This window comes from Stenella coeruleoalba, assembly GCF_951394435.1.
Source record: "Stenella coeruleoalba genome assembly, chromosome: X".
NCBI classification, from domain to species: domain Eukaryota; kingdom Metazoa; phylum Chordata; class Mammalia; order Artiodactyla; family Delphinidae; genus Stenella; species Stenella coeruleoalba.
Window position 1 is genome coordinate 121,301,033 of NC_137152.1, and position 23,430 is coordinate 121,324,462.

At 47.2% G+C, this 23,430-nt stretch overlaps 1 protein-coding gene across 1 annotated transcript; it reads right to left on the reverse strand.

Annotated features, from left to right (window-relative positions):
- Positions 1 to 212: 212 nt before the first annotated feature.
- Positions 213 to 19,264, reverse strand: GABRE (gamma-aminobutyric acid type A receptor subunit epsilon). The gene is made up of 9 exons (XM_079910680.1): positions 19,117 to 19,264; positions 14,777 to 14,997; positions 14,269 to 14,336; positions 9,267 to 9,487; positions 8,446 to 8,528; positions 6,964 to 7,101; positions 2,744 to 2,896; positions 2,427 to 2,626; positions 213 to 2,146 (listed from the first exon to the last, which is right to left on the reverse strand). The coding sequence occupies exons 1-9, from the start codon at positions 19,170 to 19,172 to the stop codon at positions 1,778 to 1,780; spliced, it is 1,509 nt and encodes a 502-aa protein (XP_079766806.1). The 5' UTR covers positions 19,173 to 19,264; the 3' UTR covers positions 213 to 1,777.
- Between the last annotated feature and the right edge of the window lie 4,166 nt (positions 19,265 to 23,430).

Genomic DNA, 23,430 nt, shown 5'->3' on the forward strand with positions numbered 1-23,430 from the left:
GGGAATCAGTAAAAGGGGGCCACCCGCTTGGTCACTCTCTTCTCTTAAGTTCTCCACTGAGAGAAGGGGACATGGTGTGTGCATGGTAGGTCTGGGAGTCATGGATGGGAGAGGGTAACAGACAAATGTTTGGGTCACTGAGTTAAGATTTAAAACCTGAGCTGAGAGCAAACTTGAATGCCCAAGAAACCAGCCATACCTTCTATGCTTTGCTGATATATTTATTGATATATTTCCCCTTCTCACTTGATGGTGACAAGAAGCAGATGGATCCCCATCCTACCCACCCCCCAATAAAATACAGACACAGATTTCATTCAGCATATACAAGCATTGGGGCGTGTCCAAATTCACCTCACTGGGTTACCAGAGCCAGGAGAGGTTAGATCTTAGGGGGCAGTCTGAGCACCTGAGGCCCAGGAATTGAGCAGGCCAATGCTGAAAAGAGGCTGCCACTCTGGGCCCTGCCACTGGGGTGCCAGCAGAGGCTATAGAATCAAATCATGGTGAAAAGAGCTGCCTAGCCCTGTCATGTGGTATAGAAGGTGACAGTGGGCTCCTGGGTAGTTTCCAGTGAGATCCACAGTCCCATAGAAATCTGTGCGTCAGGGTTCTCATCTGCAAAATGGGGATAAGAATCCTGCCCTGAATATATCACAGGGCTATGAGACTCAAAATAGAAATAATTTGTCAAAAGTGCTTTTGCAAAAGGTAAAGTGCTATACAAATTTAAGGGAATTCAATTGATTGATTGTGATTGTCAGAGTGCCCCAGGGATAGGAGTGGACTGGTTCATGGGTCCAGGGGCCAAGGAAGTGGCAGAACTCCTATGCTGTGCCTTAGCTGGGCACCAATCAATGCGGGTAATGCCCACTGCAAAGCAGAGTTCCCTTAGTTTCTTGGCTCCGGGAAGTCACCATGGCCTAGCACCTGGGTCGGGGCTGGGAAAGTCACTGGGAAAGTTACAGAAAGAGTCACAAGGGTCAAGTAGGAGGAAGAAGGTGGCATTAAAAAGCAGGGGGTCATAGTATCATCACACACGAAAATAGATACCCACTGGATGCAAGGTATTGAATTGGTACTGCAGATGAGGAATGAAGGCCAGCGGGGAAGGGAGATGGAGATGTCACAGCAGCAGAGGGAGGGATACTGTCCTCAATTGCTGACTCCCCTCCTCCTAAAGGGATAATGTCAGTGTCCGTCTATCTGCAGGGGAAGGGAGGGCAGGGAGACAGAATCAAGAAAATAATAATCTGACTTAAGGATGGGGATTCCCTCCTGCTGTTAACACTGCTGCCCAGCATCTTAAGGAGGTGTCAGGAACAGGCAAGTAGCTGGTCTGTGCACTTTGAGGCTGAGGCCAGAGCTGGGCCTGGAGCACCACAAAGGCAGTACTGGTTTTCTGGGAAAAGGCAGTGGGTGTTAGCCCTTTTGGGAGATAGCTAATCCACTCATACATGGACACCATCTTAGGGAGCTGGTCACTGAGAGCCTACATTTTGAAGCCTGAGCATCATAAATGCCCCTTGAGGAATAGAGAGGGGTGTCATTTTACTTGAAATGGGCTGCTAAGGAGATTCAGTGAATGGGCCAGGTAGGGGAGAGGGCCAGCAAGGACCAATTCCCTGCAGGCTTCTATTTGGGCAAGGGGGAAGGAAAGACACTCTCTAGTTTGCTCCTGATGCTGCTGCTGCTATTTTCCCCCAACTCCCTAGGCAAAGGCTGTGGGACCTCCTGGGGAACTGGGGAGGCTGCCCCACAGGGTACCAGCTGGTGCCTACAGGTTAAGGCAAACAAGCCAGTAGAGCACATTGAAGAAAATGAAGGTGACTGGGAAAATCACTCGCGAGTAGTTATCAAGGCGGTAGACATGGATGAAGAGGCGGCCCTGCTGCCAGGTGCTGCCCTCACAAGTGGGGACCGTGCAGCAGTACTTCTCGCACCACTTGCAACAGCCACCAGGGCGAGGGGTGCTGCCTGGCCTGACGGACTGCCGGGCTGGGCAAGATGGGCCCTCCTCTTCCTCACTCTCCTCTTCCTCACTTTCCTCCTCCTCCTCGGGGTCCTCAATGTCGCACACAAAAGCTTCCGGATGCTCGATGACACGGACACGGGAAGGGGTTGGGTCACGTGCATGGGCACGAGGCTGAAAGGAACAAGGGAAGAAGTCAGAACAAGGCAAGGGAAGGTGAACCAAGCCTAGGTGCTGCCTCAGGGTTTCCTGGAGATTCCGTCCTTGGCACACTGTTTCTTTCCCCCCAGAATTCCCACCATCACATCAGAAAGTTTACTCAACTCCCCCCAAAGCCCCAGGTTACCCCCATCACTTGGTGAGCTGGCCACCCATGTGTCATGAGTCCTAGTGCCCTCACTTGCATGCCTCCGTACTCCAAAGCCTTGCCACCACTCCCATACCCAGCTCATACATGACGAAGTTTCGGAGAACCACGGGATGCTGTCCGGTTGTAGGTCAGGAAGTTGAGCACAGCAAACTCCATCAGAGCACAGAAGCAGAAGATGAAGCAGATCGCAATATAGAAATCCAAGGCTGTGATATAGGAGACACGTGGGAAATTCTTCCGGGAAAAAGTGCCCAAAGTGGTCATGGTGAGTACAGAAGTGATCCCTGTGAAAGCACAGGAGTGGAGGTGGGCGGAGCTACTGTTCTATATATTACACTTTGGAAAGGACCCCTGAAAATGCAATTCTGTGCCTCATGTGTATGCTCACCTTACCCACTTACCTAAAGAAGTCCTGGCTGGAGCACAGTCTTTCTTGATCCAAAAAGAAATCCAGGAGATCATCGTGGTCACAGAAGAAGGAACATAGTTTTGAAAGGCCACAAAGCCAAACCTCCTGCTCACGTTGAAGAAAAGCGTCATGACTACGTAATCGCCTGGAAGATATTTTAAAAATATCACTTCATTACAGCATTGCCATGAGGGTCTCCCACACGCAAGACATGCATATTAAGGGTCCTATTGTTCAGCTCATGGGATGACCACCACGGTCCTAGGATAGAGGCACATTAATCCAATGCCACACATGGAGGATCAGAAGAAGCCCGAGAGAAGACTCACAACAAGACCCGTGGTCAGTTAAGAGCTAAGCCAGGGCTAGAACCTTAATAACTTCTTTCTCAGTTCGCTGGCCCACATCGCACATCTGTCTTACCAGGATGGGGGACAGAATAGTCAAATGAAAGAAGTAAAATCAGTTAGGCTTCTAGATATCAGAACCATACAGTTAATGTCCAGATGGCTGACTGAGGCCTTTACAACCACTGAGGTGCCATATCTAGTCTGCAGAATCATTGCCTTATACGTGCACTACTGGCCCTTACTCTCAGGAAATGAACTAAAAGTGATCTGTGGTGGGGGAAGCACAGAAGCTATTCAGCCTCCTTCCTATACATTCATATGCTGGTGAAATGCCTTAGTTAGCACTGTTCCATCAATGGCCAAAAGAAATCACTTGCCTACCCCAAACCTCTGATGGTTTCCTGCTCCACAGGAGCTACAGAATCAAGTCTACACTCTGTAATCTGACACTAAAGGCTCACCACAACCTGGCTCCAACTGACATCTTACATGTACACCCTACTCTAAGCTAACCCCCATTTACTCAGATTCCCCGAGATATCATGCATATATTTATACCAATATTCAAACCCTGGACTCCCTGTTCTTAGTCTATTACCCTAGCCCAAATTGAATGTTTCAAGAAAATAGAAGAATTAGTTGAAAGTGAAAATTTCAGTCAGCCCTCTAGATGTCAGGTCTGCAGAGTATACATCCACAAGGCAGACTGAGGTCTTCGCATTCATTGGGTATCATGTCCTTGATGTTGGCTCTCAGCCTAGATAGTGATGGCTCCTACAGGACCTGATGACAACCTATATCTACAGTTGGCATCTTCTACTGTACATTTCATGTTGCCTTATACTCTGACACACCCATCCCAAACACTCTGCATGCTCACCATGACTCCAGGGATTTTGGAGTCTTTTCTGAGGCCAGAATATCCCTTTTTCCTCTCCACATCATGTTGGATTTATAATAGTTCAAATTCTGCCTCCTTAGTGAAGCTAAGCTCCAACTTTCCACCTCAGTGATGCTGTAGAATTACCTGGCCTTGAGTTAGGTGGGTTTTTAAACCCCTTCACGACAGGGCTCATCTGAGCCCTGTTGCTACGCTCCTGCCCATCCATGCACAGCACAGCCCGGGACCTAGCAGATGCTCAACAACTCTTGCTACTTCCTGGCAACAGCTTTGTAAGGCAGACTAGAACACTAACCTGTCCATGTGTCTTCTTATTTTCGAAAATAGATCACCTGCCCAGCAATTCTGGGTATGTTGGGACTGAATGAGAAGAGCAGCCTTTCCTACTCACCTTGTCAGCACTGACACTCAAGGGGCAAGACTTCTCAGAATCTTCTGGAAAAAGGCAAGGAAGTAGCCTGGGGTCAGTTGAATACCTGTGTCCAGAATAGTAGCTTTGTGGATAGAACTCCTCCTCCAGGGCTGCTGCAGGGACCACTCGCACTTGCCTACTAGCCAGAATGTATTTATCAAGATCCTAGTTCCCTTGTCCTGGGGTATTGACTGCAATTTAAGACAGCCCTACTCAGCTACAACCACTCCCCACAAAACTTTGCTGAGTTTATATATTCTTGTTACAACAAGATTTATTATTCTATCAGCCTTTTCTATTTTTATTTTATTTATTTCAGCAAAGAAGAACCTTCTCTACTTGTCAAGAGATGGGAATTTGTCTTTTAAGGCCAAGTGAAGGATATTAACACACACTTTCTTATTTCTGAGGAATGGAGGAGCATGGGTAAGGGAAAAAAAGATACCTGGGGCTAAGGAGCCAAAGGGGGAAAAAGCTAGAGATGCTTTCTGCTCTTATCTGCTTTAGCCAGACCACAGTTGGTCACTGCACTGTCAGAGGAACACAATCAAAAAGACTGTGTCCAGAGGACTGGGACTAGAAGGATGAGTGGAGCCAAAGCTTTGAAGAACAAGGGGGAGAAAAAAGAACTATGGTTGTATAGTCTATAAAAGAATATGACCCAGGGCTGGAACCATAATACTAGTTCTTTTATCTTGACCCGGTGGAAGACTCACTGGACTTACTGTAAGCTCAGTATTTGTAGGGAAAAAGAACTAAGTCTAATGGGTGGAAGTTCCAGAGACTCCAATTTCAGATGAACAGGGAGATTTTTCTGATGAACAGAATTGTCTAGAGAAGGAAGAAACTCACTTGCGAGAAAGCAAAATCCTAATCATGGGTAAAATTCTATCAAAAGCTCAACAGCCAACAGTGAAAGATGACTCACTCACTGGGGGCAAGGCTGGACTCTCTGAATGCCTCCTGAAGCAGGGATTCTCTGGTTGAAGGCCCAAGGTGGCCAGAGTAGCATGCTCCCACTTCATTCTGAACGCTTAGGAGCTGAGTACATAAGTTTGTTCCAGATGGAGAGAACTGCCCAGGGACTGACTGAAAGAGTTTGGGTCCAGTCCCAAAGATAACTATGATACTGAAGAAACCATGATTCAAGATCAACTCATCTCTAGCAGAAGAGAAAAAAGCCCTTCTCCTTTCTCCCAAGAACCTCTTCTCTCCCAAGGAGGACTGGTGCTTACCTATTGTCATTGCTTTGGTGATGATGCTGGCTCTGGGGCTTTGTAGTCACTAGGGCACCATTTTGAAACAATGCACAACCATCTACTAAACGGAACCACTAGTGACTTGAAAGCCCCTGGGCCTTGTCTCCTCTGCTGCTTTTTGATGATGGGTCCCCAACCTGTCTGGGGAAACTGAGGTGCAGAAAGGCAAGAGGCATGCCAATGGTTAGCTGGCAGAAGAGCAAGGGTCCTAAGTCAAAGGTAGTAAAATTGTTTACCCAGAGCCCCCGAGAAAAAGGAAAGCATTTGTAAAGCAGCCCTCTGCCCCTGCCTAGTGCTGCGCAAGCAAAGCTCTAGCCGGATGAGCATGAGCTATCCCTCACCCAGTGACCAATTCAACAAGTAAAGAAAAAGCAGATTTTCCGCCTAGCCACATGGAAGCAAAGCAAGACGCTTCCCATGGCAAATGGCTGGTTGGGTGACTGGTTCCATCCGTATTCTGGAAACGATGAGGGCAGTGCCGCCACTGCCCTGACTTGGTCAGTATGTGTGAAGAGGGTTTCCAGGGCTGCTCTGGGAGCAACGCTAGGGAGGTCCCTTGGCTCCTCATTCAGATCACCTAGGAACACAAGCAAAGACACTCACACCTAATTGGGAGCTAAAGTTTAAGAGACCCAGGACCCTCCCCTTTAGTCCTTGTTAGGGACAAAGTCAGAAAACCAGTGATCACCATGTCCACATTGAATCCACCATGAAGTCTTTCACAGGAATCTGTGCGTATCAGACCTGCTCCTTTAAAATAAATGTTGATATAGCAGCCACTGTAGCTGCTGAAACCTCCTCCATATTATCCCAGCCCTCACCTAGCTGATGACACAACTCAAGCCTCCACCTCCCATTAGGAAGGGCTTTGCATCCCACTCAACTAGAACCACTTGGATTGCTTCTGAGTATGTAGAAGTCACATGACCTCCATTTCCCAAAGTCATTCAAGTAGGTCAGTTGTAACAAAGACTTCGAAACTGAAGGGTGTGCATGACAAACCTAGTTGCAAACTTTGACAGCAGTAAAACTTAATCTACTTACCTACCCTCTGCAGGGCTTGGCAAAGCACTTACTTCTTTGCAGATGAGACTGAGATGTAGTTACAAAGTCTCAGTTTCCTCTGCAAACAGTTGTAAGTGCTTAGCATTTACAAAACAGGAGCCATGTTCTACAGTATTTTCATGGGATGATTACATAAGCATTTGGATGAATGGATGGCCACCTCCAGTCATCCCTACCACCCTCCTGGGCCTCTGCTGCCTAGCCCTGGCTCAAAGGCACACTTACCAGCTACGGTTGTGATAGTTTCAGTCGTGTTGCTCACTCCTATAAAATCAAACTGGAAGAGCTTCCAGGAATTACTCTCATTGATTACAAGCTTGAAATTTTCCCACTTGTAGATGATCTCATTCTCAGGATAGGAAACTGTAAGGCAACGTGGGAAGGAGAGTCATGTGAGACTGGGAAGCCCAGCTGAGGTCTCCACCAGCATGGTGTCTGACTCTGGCCTCACCAGCTGTGGGACCTTACCTCTCTTACCTCATTGCTGAAGTCCATCCAATAAGTGCATTTACTGAGCATTCCTCAGTACCACGCCCTGTGCTGGACATACAGAAACAAGCAAGGCAGGAGCCCTGCTCTCAAGCACTCACATTTTATTGAGTAAGACAGTAAGTACACATCTGTAATTGTTGGAATACATCTGAGAAGCCTCCGCCCGTGGGAGAGTGTGGAAACAAAGAAGGGAAAGATCAGTTGGGGACACACCCAGAAAAGATTCCAGAGAGTAGGTGACATTCCCAATAAGTCTTAAAAGTCCAATATAAACATTCTCTGTATGGATGAGGCTGAAGGGGTGAGGAGGGTGTTCTATGCACAGAAAGATGAAAATGCCTGATGTATTATGGAAATGTCAAAAGTTCAGGATGGATGAGGTATGTAGGAGTAGATAGCACGGGCCAGTTCATGAAGGGCCTTGAAGACTATTCTAAGCAATTTGGAATTGATCGATGAGAGTTCAGGAAGGATCTGAAACTAAGAAGTGACCTAGTCTAGATGATGCTTCAGCTAGGTCACTCTAGTTCTTATACAAGGATGGCCTGTTGTCAGGGAGACCAGTTATGGGAGGCCAGTTCAGTAACCAGTGCACAATAAAATGAATGAAGGCAGGATTCGAAGCTGTGGCAGTGAGAATGCAGAGAAATAGGATCGACAGAGATTCAGGAGGGAACACCAACAGGATGTGTTGATTGAATAGATGGGGAGGTGAAGGAGAAAGAAGCATCAAAGTTCTTGGCTTGGACAACAGAGTGGGTGATGGTGCCTTTCAATGAGACAAATGGGAACACAGAAGCAACACATCTGTCTTGGGGGTAGAGGTTCGGTGGAGACCATATATTTAGTTTTGAACATGTTCAGCTTCAAAGTGAAGATGTTGCAAAGTCCAAGTGGAATATGACAAAGACCTAAACCAAGGTAGTAGTGACAGTGGAGATGGAAAGCCGACATACTTGAGATACACTTCAGAGGCCGGTGACTGATTTGAGGTGGGGTGGACAGGAGAAGGATGAACCCAACGTGAAGCCCAGGTTAAGCAACACAGTATTGTTAGCAGGAAAGGAGATGAGGATGGATTGGGAGGTCCTGGACAACTTTGGCACCATCTTAGGGGAAAAAGCAGAGGCAGAAAAATGTAAAGGGAAAGGATGAGAAAAAGAAGGGGCCCAGCATGATGACTCTGGGGCCCCAGAAACCTAAGAAGGTACTCACAGCTAGAGAAAGACAGAGGGCAAGAGTGAGAATCCATTGGAAATTTGAGCATGTGGAGTGAGCATCCAGCATCAATGGTCATCCTGGAAGGGAGAAAGGAGCCTCATTAGGCTGACCCTGAACACTTAGGTATCCACCCAGCTTGGGCCTGGGGACCACCACCAATGTGTGGCAATGGTGGGAGCTGAGACAAAGAGCTCAAAGGAGAGACAAAAAGAGAGGAAGAACAGCTTGGAAATATCTGGCTACTCTGGTCTCCATCATCAGAGAAACGTATGGACTAACTTAGATGGAATTTTGCTTCTTGCCCATCCCACCTTCAAGGACCTGCCAACACTCTCCCACTCTTTATTGCCTCCCTGCCACCTTATCACCTGTACACAACCTTTCCCAGCCAGGCATTCAAGTATCCAGCCTGGTCTTAGGTATCTTTCCAACTGCTGTGTTGCTGCTCCGCCTGGACAATTCCACCACTGTGGACATGTCTTTACATCCAGTGCCCACTTGGGGTGGAACTGTCTACACAACACAGTCACCGTGCTACATTCTAGTTGGGGGAGCTCTGGACTTGGAGCCAAGTAACTAGATATCAGTCCAAGCTCTGCTACAAACTTGGTGTGTGGTCTTAAGCAATATCTTTCTATTTTGAGGCCTTAGTGTGTGTGTCAGTACATGAGGGGATTGAGCTCATGGTCTAGGAAAGCTGGAGGGGCCCTTAGAAGTATCATTCAGGATGAAACCTCTGCCCATGTTTCTTTGGCAAAAATTCTCAGGAGGGGAAGAAGAGTCTCAAGAGGCAAGACTCCAGAGGCTTGACATACCTGATTGTGTACAACACCTTGCCATCCTTGTGGATGCGGACCATTTGGTTGGGCATGGTGATCGAATGCTCTTGGGTCCTCTTAGAATTCCTAAAAAAGGTGTCTGGGATCCATAACAGGCTCACCAAGTTGCCATTCAGAACAAAGCTTTCAAAGCTGCCATTGAAACGAAGGCGTTCATCATACCAAGTCTGGTAGAAGGTGATGTCAATGGTGTATTCCTGGTGGCAAGGATAGAAAAGCACACATTTGGGGCTGTGCAGGCAAAGAACATTCCCATGCCATCCTGTGATGGGCCTATCAAGTAGATAGGGACCCACTTAGGTTTGCACAGAGGAAAACAGCATGAGCTTGGCTGTAGGATGTTTCCTATTTCCAGGTATTGCCAAAAGAAAAAAACATTCCTGAATGAACAACAATCTGGGAAGATGCATTTAATCCAGAAACACACAGGTGATGGTGGCTTAATTGTACAGGCTGGCCTCATCACGTAACTACTCCCTTGTAGCAGGCCAACACCCACTCAGCCCCCATATTTCCATAGCAAATCAAAGATCTCAGGTCAAAATCATTCTAAACATTTACAAACATACACACTTTTGATTGCATACAGTGAAGTTGCCCCTTTCAGCTTTTATTTGGGGAGCACAGATGTTAATTAACCCATGATTATTTGGTCTCTAGATATTGCATAGACCATAAATTATTTTTTTTGAAGATAAGGGTTCAATTTAATAAAACTTTACCACTCACAGACATGCAGAGGGAGGTAGTCTGAGGTTTGAGTAGCAACTAATTAAAGAAATTTTAAGGGATTGTAGTATTTAACCAGAACATTTACAGTCAGCCCTCTGTATCTGTGGGTTCCACATCTGCAGATTCAAATCCCCCCCAAAAATTCCAGAAAGTTCCAAAAAGCAAAACTTGAATTTGTCCCTCACTCACAACTATTTACATAGCAATTTACATTGTATTTGGTGTCATAAGTAATCTAGAGATGATTTAAAGTTTACAAGAGGATGTGCACAGGTTATATGTAAATACTACACCATTTTATATAAGGGACTTGCGCATCCTCAGATTTTGGTATCTGTGGGGGTGGGAGGTGTCCTAGAACCAATCTGCAACATATTCTGAGGGAGGATTGTATTGAGAGTTTTCTATGTACCAGACAAATGCTATGTGAACAAAATTCTCATGATTGGACTTTCAAGAAGCTTACAATTCTCATTAGCCTATAAATTATTAAACATCAAAAAGAATTTTTAATAGCAAGAAGCATGAGAAGCTAGAAATCTCACCACTGGTATTGAAGAGAGAAAAAACAGACTGTAATAGAACTGAAGGAAGCTGCTGGAACAGCAAGTACCAGAACTATGCCAAGGTAGAACCTTGAGGGCTAGGCCAATCTCCTTTATTTTAGAGGTAGCAACACTGAGGCTCAGAGAGAAAGGAGCCTCAAAGTTCAAACTCAAACAGTTCATGGGAACATACTGGCTCTGATGCTCAGAGCACCGTTAACATGGCCTTGCCCTGGGACGACCTTCACCCATCTTCCTCTCCAGTGCTTACTTCACTTGCTCCAAGAATCTCTTTAGGATCAAGGTCCAGTTTTCCTCTGCAGGACCCCTAGGTCTTTCCCCTGAGTTATCCTGCATCAAACAATGAACACCAACTGGAAACCCACAACCTGGGAGGCCTGTAGAGCCCTCAGGGTGGGGATGCAGAGGGTCAATACAATCCCTGCTTGCCTTTGCTGATCAGGCCAAAAGGTGGTGAGAGCCACTGCAAAATTGCAGGGAGCCAGACCCCCAGGCCGAGAATGTTCCCTCGAGGAGTCCAGAGCATCACACAGAAAAAAGCTGGCAGCCTGGCTACCAGTCACATGGGAGCCCCCAGCCCTGCCCTGCCCAGCCACACCAGCCTTTACAAGTGGCCTTCAGGGTGGCTCTGCAGTCCTAAGTGGCTGGCAGTTCCAAATTGGCCTACAGAACTTCTGGGTAGCCAGAGGAAGCCTTCCCCTCTACAATCCACGCCTGGCTCCTGCTCTATGTTAGAGTGTTTCAAATGAGCATTTAATTTCTATTTAACAAGATTCCAATTGTAACTTCACTACACATCAACTGATAACTAACGGTTCAGTTTTTCCCCAGTTTGACAAGGGGGCTTGTTTTCTCTCCCTGAGGACAAATTCTGAGCTCTACGCAACTTCTGATTGACTGAAGGATGTTGGAACTCCTCCTCACCAAGTACTGGACTCTACAGAATCACCAGAGAAAAGTAGTCTGTACAAGGACTGGGACCTCCCACAGCTTTAAAGAACTATTTGGAAGTATGTAGAAAGCCAGACTTCTCCGGGAAATTTAATACCACATAAGTGTTTGGAATGTTCTAAAGGCACTTGGCCCAGGCGATAGCACTATGTTACCGGCCAAAGAAAATCAAATTGTTGGCTCCTCTTTGGACCAGCTCTGTGTTGCATGCCAGGTTCGGTGACTGCTGGGTTATTAAACTGTATCTCTCAGGCTTGTCAGGTATCATCACTTCAGGTGAGCCCAATGCTGCCAACATTAGTAGGCATAGAGCAAAGAGGGATAGGGTATTCAGCTACTGTGAGTGGGGCTGCTGCTCTGCTGCCACACAGGCTCTTGCAGATGATAGAAATAGGTTTCCCAAAATTATATCTTACGCAAATAGCAAGGAGATTGTAGCCACAGATATTCTACTACTCTTCAGGCCACTTTCTCCATCCCCCCACCAATGATCTGAAAGGTCCCTTTCCTGTTAACAGTAAACAGTGGCCATGATGGTGGACCAGAAGAACTCAACCTCTGGCTCAGAACCCAGCGTTTCTTAGTTTATCAACAATTTTAATCAAACTGATTGCTAAATTCATACTCACTTAGTGGTAAGCACATTGATAACAGCAAAAAGAGTAAATCTGACATCAAGGGAAGAGGAAAAAAAGAGCTTTAAAACGTCAACAGAAACTCAAAAAGATCTGTCTCCTCTCATGTTTCTCTTCTTCCTTGTTATTTCCCAAAAGTTCATGGCTTTTCCATCTTCAGCAGTTTTTCTCATGCTCTTGCTCACTCTAAGGGAAGTCACCTGCCAGATGGAGAGGCCCACATGGCAAGGACTGTGGAAGGCCTACAGACAGCAGCCAGAGAAGAACTGAACCCTGCCAACAACCACGTGAGAACTTGGAAGTGGATCCTCCCTTAGTCGAGTCTTCAGATGAGACCCCAGCCCCAACTGACACCTTAACTGCAGCCTTGTGAGACCCTGAAACAGAGGACCCAGCTAAGTCATGCCTGGATTCCTAACCCACAGGAGCTGTGACCTAATGACTACTTGTCATTTTAAAACACTGTGTTTTAGGGTAATTTTTTTGCATAGCCATATATAAGTACATTGTGCCTCAAGAACTAGGCAGCCAAACAAAGCATCACAGTGGGAAACCCCACTCTTCCACTCAGCCTATGTAAACACCTTGATCTTCCATGAATGTTTACTTACCTTTGAGTGTCTATTTGTAAGTGCCATCTCAGAGCCTAGACTCTGAGCTCACCCACTCACATGGTGCTTCTTGGGTACCAGTGTGTATGCTAAAACTGTGTCTGACTTGAGCCAGGTCAAGGTTATGGCTGTGATGGATTTGGTTACCACAGCCTTCCTCATTATCAGGCTCCGCAGATGAAAGTAACATTTGCAGAACATCTTTTATAATTCGTTTGCTCAGCTAATATATACTGGGTCCCTGACATCAAGAAACCCATAGTTGACAGAGCAAGGCAGACAGAGTACATAATTACAGTACAGTGAGGTAGAGAAGGTCAGGTAAACAAGTGTGATATAAGTTGAAGGATAAGGTAGAAAATTGGAACAATGCCATCCCAAAGTGGAAACAGCTTGAACAAAGGCTCAGGAGTACCAGATAGCCTGGGAACACCCGTATGCTAGTGTGACTAGTGCATGTGGTCTCTAAAGGGGTGAAAAGAAATAAAAATAGAGCCCTGGGTTGGCTCTAGCCATGGAGAGCCCTGATTGCTAGAGTGTGGGGTTGAACTTCATGCTTTAAGCAGGGTCAGGACTGCAGGAGGCACATCTCTCAGGAGGCCAGGTTAGTAGGTAGATTGGGGGGTAGGCAGGGACCTTGTGTTTTGTATATATCAAGTGGGAGATAATGGAGGCTAACTGGGGACAGTAGTGACACTGGGATGATAGCAACAGAAAGAGAAAGACAAATACCGTATGCTAACACATATATATGGAATTTAAGGGAAAAAAACGTCATGAAGAACCTAGGGGCAAGACGGGAATAAAGACACAGACCTACTAGAGAATGGACTTGAGGACATGGGGAGGGGGAAGGGTAAGCTGTGACAAAGTGAGAGAGTGGCATGGACATATATACACTACCAAACATAAAACAGATACCTAGTGGGAAGCTGCCGCATAGCACAGGGAGATCAGCTCAGTGCTTTGTGACCACCTAGAGGGGTGGGATAGGGAGGGTGGGAGGGAGGGAGACACAAGAGGGAAGAGATATGGGAACATATGTATATGTATAACTGATTCACTTTGTTATAAAGCAGAAACTAACACACCATTGTAAAGCAATTATACTCCAATAAAGATGTAAAAAAAAAAAAAAAGGAAAGAAAGAAAAGGAGACAAGGAACTAGGGCAAAATTAGAGAAACACTCCTAGAGGAAGAGTTGGTAACTACAGGCTTAAGTCCAAAAAAATTCATTATCAGAAGAAAAGAGTAATCCACTGTGTTGTTTAAAGTTGCTTTATTATTTTTATTTTGAATGAAAGACAGGAAGATACAGTCAGGATTCTGAAGGTCCTCTTCAGGCAGCAAGGGACTTGTTCCTTTCAGCCTCCTTCTCAAGTCGATGTTTGTTAAAATCTCTCCCCCCAAAAACTCTTGTTACAGACACACAGAAAAAACAAGTATGTGAAAGCCCCACTATAATCAAAGCTCAGTACTCACCATGTCCAGGATAGAGATAGGCCCAAGGGTGTTGACAGAGAGCTCAACAGTGACCACAGTGGGCCTCTCTGTAAAGTAAGCAGAAGTGGCAGAGGTAAGTGTTAAACAGAAGCATGGGGCAGGGGAGGGTGTGGTCAGTGGGGAATAAAGGGGATAAGGGTTGGACTACATGGTTTCAACATCCGATACCATTTCTTTCTTTATTCTTTCATGGCAAGATCCAATTCATAGACTGTTAAGAGTTGAACATACCTCGAAGGTCAATCACCTAGTCCAGTCATCTCATTTTATAGTTGGACAAACTGAGGGTGAGAGAAGGGAAAAATCTAGACCAAGGTCAATGGCATTGCTGAGACTAGAGTTGACATCTCTTACCTGGCAGGTCAGCAAAAGTTGTTCCTGCCCACATGCAGGGCACTATCACCTACACCCCAGGCCCATTCTCCACACTTAGGCCCTCAATCCTCCTCCCCTCCGGGGTGGGGAAGAACTATGTTCTGCTACTCACCGCCAATGCCAGGGCGCAGTTTGTAGTCATAGTTATTCAAGATACCATCCAGGATTTCAGTGGCTGTTGGCATTTTGCCAAGTCTGTCATGGGTATCAATAGCAGTGGGCTTTATTTCTTCAGGGGGGAGTTCCTTATCAGGAGCCTGGGGTTTGGGGCCGTAGACATCATCATCACTGGCAGAGGGTCCCTTCTCTGATTCAACATGAGGTCCTTCAATCCTAGAACATAAAAACAAACAAGTGAAGCTCTGTCCTCTGCTCTGTAGGGGACCCAGCTGGTACTTCTTGGGACGGAAGCAAACCAAAATAAGCCTGCAACCCAGGGCATAGTTAAAGAATGACTGGTAACAGTAAATTAAGAACCAGTAACAGATTATTCTTGTTAATTTCTTCTAAAGCTGCTGCTCTCTGGGAACTTCCCATGCTATCCTTTTTTTTATGGTCATACTTTATTTTAAAAAAATCAATAACAAAAGCAAGTTTGAGATTTTAAAAGAATTTTTAACGTAAAATCAAGAGGGTATTGGTGTATGAGCTCTGGCCAATCAGCTGCCATTACCAGCCTTGGTCTTAGTCTGCCTGACTAGTGACACCTGGGAGCAAGTGGGCAGGCAGAGGGCCAGGATTGCTGAGGAATGCTCAGGAAAGCCACAGCACTCTCCCAGCGGGGGCTAGGACACTGGGAAAATTCTGCATTTCTTTGCTTTTGGGATACTCCATTGCATTGGAGTTGGGGGCTGGGGGTAGGGGAAGCTCTGAGCACTGAGAAAAGACAAAGACTGTCATTCAGGAAATAGATGGTCAACAGGAGTCCAACCTGAGTGCCACAGCCATGCACCACAGCCAAAAAATAATATAAAGAATTAAACTAAAAATTTTTTAAAACTTAAAAAAGCCATCTGCTAATGTATGAAGCTCACTGATGGTGTTAGAAATCAGGGCCATGCTACCTTTGCTGGGAGGCAGTGAGGAAGGGGGCACCAGGGGGTGTCTTGATACCAGTGTGATCATTTTCTGACAACTCATCAGCCGTGCACTTATGATCTGAGCACTTTTCTGCATATATGTTCTAATTCAATAAAAAGTATTTTGAAATCTGCAAATATATGGACCTTATTTGAATCCTGATTTTAAAAGGCAAAGCATAAAAAACAAAACAAACACAACACAACAAAAATATATTTATGACACAATAAGGAAGATTTGAATACTGACTGGTTAGTTTCTTCAGCATGAAGAAGTTATTCTAAAAATTTTGGTGTGATAGTGGTATTTTATTATGTTTTTGAAGTCCTTATGATTAGAAATACATACTAAAATAATTGCATATGAAATGATATGATGTCTGAGATTTGCTTTAAAAGAATTTAAGCTGGAAATGGAGAGTGGGTGGGATACAGAGAAAATAAGACTGGTTATGAGTTGATAATTAATGAGGCTGGTGATGGGTACATGGAGATTCACTCTACTGTTATATGTCTTTGAAAAAAATTTATAATTAAAAGCTTTTTAAAAAGCCATCATCAAAATTAATCTGTAATGTTGGAAGGCAGGAGAGTGTTTTCCTTTGGGGAGAAGGGTGTACTTGGAGGGGGAATGTGGTGAAGCTTTTGAGGGGTGGGGGAGTGGACTGGCAATGTTCTATTTCCTGGTCTAGGTGCTGGTTACATGGGCATGTTTACTTTGTGAAAATCTACTCCTGATTTTTACACTTTTATATTCTGTTACACTTCCAAAATGATTTTATTTTTACAAAGGCAATTGGACAACTTGCTTCTGCAAATAAGGGGTTAACAAGGCAGGAGATGGGGGCATGGTCTCTGTACTGCAGACCAAGGAACTGCCAACTTGAGCAGTAAAATGCATTTTCCTGCAGTATTTCAAGCTCTTAGAATTGCTTAACTGGCATACAGATGTGCCAAGTCTATGCCATTTCTTATGTCTGAAGTGGCTAATTCCCACTGTGGGCAAGGGAAGAACTGGGCTTGGGAAAAGCAGTTTCCATTTCCAAATATCATATCCAGAGATGTCCTCTTTCCCTGAGGCTTTTCCCCCAGTCATCTGAGTAGATCATGCCAGCCACCGTGGGAGGGGAGGAGGGAGAACTAGGGAACTGGCACCCTGCAAAATGAGTGACTTGAATGGGAGCAAGGCATGATCAGGACTGGCACTGTTAGCCAAGACCACCCAAGAGCCTGCAATGACCCCCTCCCAGAAGTCCAAAGTCAACAACAAAACCCCGAGGTTCAAGAGGCAAACAAACAAGCAAAGGCCCTAAGACCACCGAAGCCTTTCTGCTCCCAGACTACGTCTGCTATGAAAGTGAGATCAGAGGGTCTTGAGGTTGCTGTCATCCTACAAATAGCTTTTGTCAGTAAAAAAATTTCAAATGAACAACAACAACAACAAAAACACCCTCATCCTGGGATCCTTGGGGTTAAGGGGCTGCTGACAATGTATACCTTTCCTCAGCTAGCCATTAAGCCCACTTTCAAAGCTAGAAATAACAGAAAAGTGAAAATACTCATGCACTGGACTAGTGGGATCTTTCCATGGGGGCTTTTCAGGCATCCACAATCCTCTAGATGTGATGATCTAAGATGGAGGTGAATTTCTGCAACCCCTCCCCCATGAGGATGCTCAGTCAACTAGCTAGGGAGAGGGACGGGACCATGAGAAGGGCCACTGGATTGTATTTTTCCAAATCAGTCCTCTTTTTCGCCTTACAGATAGAGAAACTGAGGCCCAAATGGGGGGAGGGGCTGTGCCCACACAAGTGATTTTAAGCTGAGCCTGGACCAGAGGGAGGTGGTTCAAGGTGGCCCTTGCCAGCACACCCCGCTGCCACCTCCCCAGCTCTTTAATGACATCACAGGTTGCCCTGCTGACAGTGTCTGAACGTCAGTTACTGCAGCCCTTCCCCCTGGCTGGAAGGTTAGTTTCCATCACAACGGCCCCTCTTCTCTGCTGTTTTCCTCTCTGCTCCCTCTCCCTCATTCTGCACCACAGACCCCTCTTTTGCCCTAACCAGTCACCATGTCATCTTCTCCCAACCAGTCCAATTCACATCTGGAGTGATGTGGATGACTGGAAATTCCTAGCACGCATTCAGAAATATTTACCAAGCCCCCTGATGAGGCCAGCCCCTCCACTCCCCAGTGCACCAATGAGTCAGCAGGGAGCCCCACAGCCCCTCCCTTGAGGAGCTAAAGCATTTTGGGGTGGGGAGAGAATCCATCTCCCCTCTCCCCCTCCCCAAAACAGAAAAGCAAGACAAATCCAGTGACATGGAGGCTTCTAGAATGCTGGAAAGATCAGGAAGCTTAGGAACTTGTGACAGCTTGTGCCCAATGGGAAATCATCTCAAAAATATGAAGCAGTCATCTTCCACCCTCAAAAGCCAGAAATGCAGGGGACAACCTTCCTGGCAAAGTCCCAGGGCCAGAAGAAGGTGTAAGGGAAGCTGGCTGCTCAGGGGAAACCTGCTGCTAGTCTTTGGAAAAGTGGAGAGGTATTGAAATGCAGGACCCAAATCACAGACCTAAGAGATTACCATTTCTGGCCTCTGGCTCCCATCTGCCCAAGACCCAGCAGGGTGTCTGGGGAGAGAAGGGCGGAAGAGAGAAGCTGGCAGCAGAGGGGGGATGAGGTGGACAGCTGGGGTGGGAACTCTTAGACTAAACCAGGGCTCCTGCCTGGGACTGGCACCAAGAGGAGTGGTGGGAAGGGAAGTAAGTAAAGTCAGAGTTGTCTGGCACAGTGCCTGGTACTCACTAGGCGCTCAGGAAAAAAAAATATATATATATATATATTTTTTTTTTTTTTTGAACGAGAGGACAGACTAGTCAACACTCAAACATTTCAAGCGCAGTTTCCACCCACTGCCCGCACGACTTTCTGGGCGCCACCTTCCCAAAGTCCCCCAGTCCCCCCAGTCCCCAGAAGCGCGAACCTGCCCTGGCCGCTCGCCTCTTGCCTCGAAAGGCTCAGAAAGGGAGGGACGTGCTCTCTCGTTCCCCGGCCGCCGCGGTGGTTTGGAGAGCGGGAGTCCCGAGGAGTAGAGGGAGGGGGGACAGGAGCGGCCAGGTGACAGGCGTCCTGTCTTCCTTCCTGGGAGCCCCTTCAGGGGCCCAGGGAGCTCGTCCTAGGGGAAGCGGTGCGGAGGCTTGCCGCGCGCGTCGAGGGGACGCGGGACCAGGCTAGACCGTGCGAGGGCCAGGGGCAGAGCGGGCGCGGGGCTCGAGGAACACGGGGTGCGGGGGTCTCAGGAGCCGGCCTCGCTCCCGGAGAGAGGGAGCTGGGCTCGGAGGGATCCTGAGTCCTGGGTTGGAGACTTACCTCGACGGAAGGATTATGAACGTGCCCAGTAGGATCAGGAGAACTTTGGTCAACATCGTGGCAGGGACCGGCGCGACCACCTGTGCGGAGGTCGCTGCGCAAGGTCTGGCCGCACTGAGCGCAGTGTGGAGGGTTTTGTTGGGCTCCAACTTTCACTCCTCCCACTTGCCCCGCCCCACGCCCCCCATCCTGGCCCCGCCCCCTAAGCCCCGATGGAAATCTCCGACGACGTGTTTGCTGCTGCGGAGGGAGGGGTAGGCTCCGGCCGGCGTAGGGAGGAGGGAGAGGAGGAAGGAGCCCTGTCGCCAAGGCCCCCCGCCCCCCGCCGCCACCACCGCAGCGCTGCCAGACAGCCAGGAGCGGGGGACGCGGGGGAGGGAGGAAGAGGCGAGCCTGCGGTGTGCGGGCCCCAGGCGGGGAAACCGGCGGCCCGCCGCTGCGGCTGGGAGAGAGGCTGCAGACTGGGCCTGGCAGGGGCAAGGTGGGGGGTTGCGACTCCCTCAGCCCGCTGGTGCGCATTGGGGTCAGACTGTGGCTTCCAGCCCTTGGCTCCCCCCACCACCTGTTGCATCTCATCACTTTCCCAAGTCCCCTGACCTCTGAGATTTCCCCCACCCTCACTACACACCTTCCAGTCCTTCAGAGCACATCCTTTGGCATCCAAAGGAAGCTGAGTAACTTAGCATCTTCCTTGGCACAGAGGAAAAAAAGAGACTTGGGAGTCTCCCCAGGAAGCTCTGATCTGAGTTACCACACAGGCCATTTCCCCAGGTATTTAGGGGTGGGGGAGGACCCACCAACAGAGGACCAGCCCAAGGCATTCAGGGTAGGACTTTCTCTGATCCCAAAGGAAACAATGACACAATGTGGCTCACAGTTCAGTCCAGGGGCCTGGGTGTGCGAGGGACCACCTGAGGTGGAGGGACCTTGGAAATCCTCTTTCCAATATTGGCTGCCTATATCTTTCTGGCTCCTGGTGATGCCAGAAGTGAGAAGGCACTAGGGGTGGAGGTGGGGTGCAGGGGTCAGTGGCCCCATTCAGGGGGGACATCTCAAGTCTCAAGCATCCTCGGACTTCATCTTTCTTGCCTAGACCCTCATGATTCACGTCAGAGGGGAAGGGATTGCAGAGATTTGCCTGTCAAGCTGATGCCAAACACTAGCAGCATCCTCACCTGTTGCTCTAGAACGGGCTGTGTGCATCCCAGCCCCCAGGACGGCTCCCTGGAGAGGCTTTGCTGTACCACGCTAATCTAATACACCCTCTCCATCACCCCACCCCCATCTCATCACTCTGCTTTGTCATATTCACAACACTGCTCACTAACTGATGATTTTCTTGGGCATTTCTTTGTGAGCTCGTTTATGGAGCAAGCTCAGTAACAAAAAAGAAAACAAAACAAAACCAAACAACGTGTCTGTCTGGATTTTTCACCATATCCCTGAAACTTAAGATGAGTTTTGGGCACACAGTGGGCACCCAACAAAAATTTGTTACCGGCCTGTGTGCAGCTGTGTGTGTCTAAGTGCCACTGAGTTCACTGGGATCTGGCTCCGTTCAGACTGTGCAAGAGAGAAGAAAAGACTGCAGGACACATTCAGGCCTCCTGTGTATATGCTTCCCAGCTGTGTGGCAGGGCCAGCCTCATGGGCATGTGGCCTTTTCAGCTCGACATGGCCCTGCACACAGAGGTGCCCCCATGCTTTGTTTAATGCTTTGCTGTTACTTTCTTGAAATTCTTAATAATTTTTGAACAAGTGGCCCTGAATTTTTATTTTTCCCTGGGCCCTGCAAGTTAGGAGCCACTCTTGCCCTAGGTAAACATGCTACAGAGCAGGGAACAGGCAAATGCAGAGCAGTCCTGAGCCTACTAGAAAGAGAAATCTGCCTTTTTGCCCAGCACCAGACTGCTGCAGAGAGAGGCGATTCTGCACTTACTGTAGCCAGCCTTGGACTTGAACTGTCTTAGATGAATGTCTTTTTCTCTACTGACACTGGAGCTCCAGGAGATGGAGGTTTGTCTGATTTACCTGTATTCCCCTGGGTTGAGTGCAGTGCCCAATGACTGGCAAATTATATTTGCTGAATGAGTGACTGAATCCAGGCACCAAAAGAGGCAGATGGTTACAGCTTTCTCATCAGATGACACCCCCAGGGCAGCTTTCTCTTAAGGCTTGAGATTAATCACACTTTGCCATCTTCCTTATAAACCTCATCCACTGGATGACTGCAAGAACCTTTGCAAACTCTGGAGCCTTCCAAAAGGCAAGGCCTTTTTACTGTGTTGTGGTTCTCTGAGTACTTCCCAAGTGCTTGTCTATGCCAGGCCCTGGACTTGGTGATGGATGAATATACAGTAAGGCCTCAAACGCAATTCTTGGCTCTCACATGTGTTTCAAGACAGGAGAGGGGATTTCTCTCAGAAATTACTAGCACAAGTTAGGAAGTCATGATTGCCCTGGAGTTTCTAGGAAGATGGGCCTCCATCTGACTGGGCAGTCCTGGAAGCTGTGTGTAGGTAGGAGGATCCTGCCCTTCATATGGACTTGAACCTTGCAGCCATACATGGGTCTTACAGGCAGGGGTTCACAGATGGGCATTCCAAGCAGAGATCCAGCCAAGGTGCTGAAATCAGAAATGCGTGGTGCTTAATAGAGAATAAGGAGGAGTTTGTGCGAGAGAAAGCTGGAGTGGGAGGCTGAATAGGCTAATGCTGGGCCTTGAATTCCAAGCCAAGAACTTGCACTTGATCTTGTAGGCAAAGGGGAAGGTACAGAAGAGTTTTGAAAAGGGACACTGCATGTCAGAACTGTTCTTCAGGAAGATCCCAGCAATCCCACTACTGGGCATATACACGGAGAAAACCATCATTCAAAAAGAGTCATGTACCACAGTGTTCATTGCAGCACTCTTCACAATAACCAGGACATGGAAGCAACCTAAGTGTCCATCAACAGATGAATGGATAAAGAAGATGTGGCACATACATACAATGGAATATTACTCAGCCTTAAAAAGGAACGAAATTGAGTTATTTGTAGTGAGGTGGATGGACTTAGACTCTGTCATACAGAGTGAAGTAAGTCAGAAAGAGAAAAACAAATACCGTATGCTAACACATATATATGGAATCTAAAAAAAAAAAAGGTCATGAAGAACCTAGGGGCAAGACAGGAATAAAGACGCAGACCTACTAGAGAATGGACTTGAGGACATGGGGAGGGGGAAGGGTAAGCTGGGACAAAGTGAGAGAGTGGCATGGACATATATACACTACCAAACGTAAAATAGATAGCTAGTGGGAAGCAGCCACATAGCACAGGGAGATCAGCTCGGTGCTTTGTGACCACCTAGAGGGGTGGGATAGGGAGGGTGGGAGGGAGACGCAAGAGGGAGGAGATATGGGAACATATGTATATGTATAGCTGATTCCCTTTGTTATAAAGCAGAAACTAACACACCATTGTAAAGCAATTATACTCCAATAAGGATGTTAAAAAAAAAAAAAAGAAGATCCCTCTGGTGCAGGCAGGCAAGAGTGTTTGCAGGAAGAATAGACTGAAACCTCCTTTCTCTTAGAAAAAAGAGTTATAAGGATCTGAATGAGATCAGAGCCACATGGATGGTTAGAAGGGAGGGAGCACTGTGGGGGAGAATTAATTGACACAATTGATGGCTCATTAGATGGAGTAGGGGAGGAGGTAAAGGAAGGAGTGTTGCTGGAGAAGACATAAGGTCATCCCCAGGTGACCAGGGTGGTGAACAGAAATAGAGAAGGCAGGAGGGGGAAGAGCTTTTAGTCATGGTAGTGAGAACAGACTCTGGCATTTTGCATTTCACTTTCTAATATTCCAAGAACATTAACATTTACTGTCTAGATATGTGTGTGTGTGTGTGCGCACGCATGTGCACACCCACGTGCACGTGCCCACCTTATCCTGGGTTGTTTGTACGCCAAATATGTCTCTCTTCAATTTGATATTCAAGCTGGATATAAACAAAAAAGCTAATATAGTAGCTGTATTTTCATCACTAAACCAAACTACCCATTCATCAGAATAGCTATGAGCAACCCCTTTGTCAGTTGTGAATAATCACATTTAATAACCAACATCCAATCACATATGCCCTGCTATAAACGTGGTTCAGTGGTAAAACCAGAGCTTCTGGTCAAAAAGTCTTTGTATTCCTGCCCTAGGTTGGCCCAAACTGTACCACATGCACAATGTGCTTTTCCTGTTAGGCCAAGTGAAAAATACAAGCCCCGAGAAGTTGTGCAAGACTCTTAGCTTGTTAAGTATCTGGGCTTGCAG

Coding starts and splice junctions, on each gene's coding strand:
- GABRE (XM_079910680.1), bottom strand. CDS start 19,172: ATGTTGACCAAAGTTCTCCTGATCCTACTGGGCACGTTCATAATCCTT. Junction 14,998..19,116: donor TTCATAATCCTTCCGTCGAG/GTAAGTCTCCAA, acceptor TTTATGTTCTAG/GATTGAAGGACCTCATGTTG. Junction 2,627..2,743: donor TCCAGCCAGGACTTCTTTAG/GTAAGTGGGTAA, acceptor GTGCTTTCACAG/GGATCACTTCTGTACTCACC.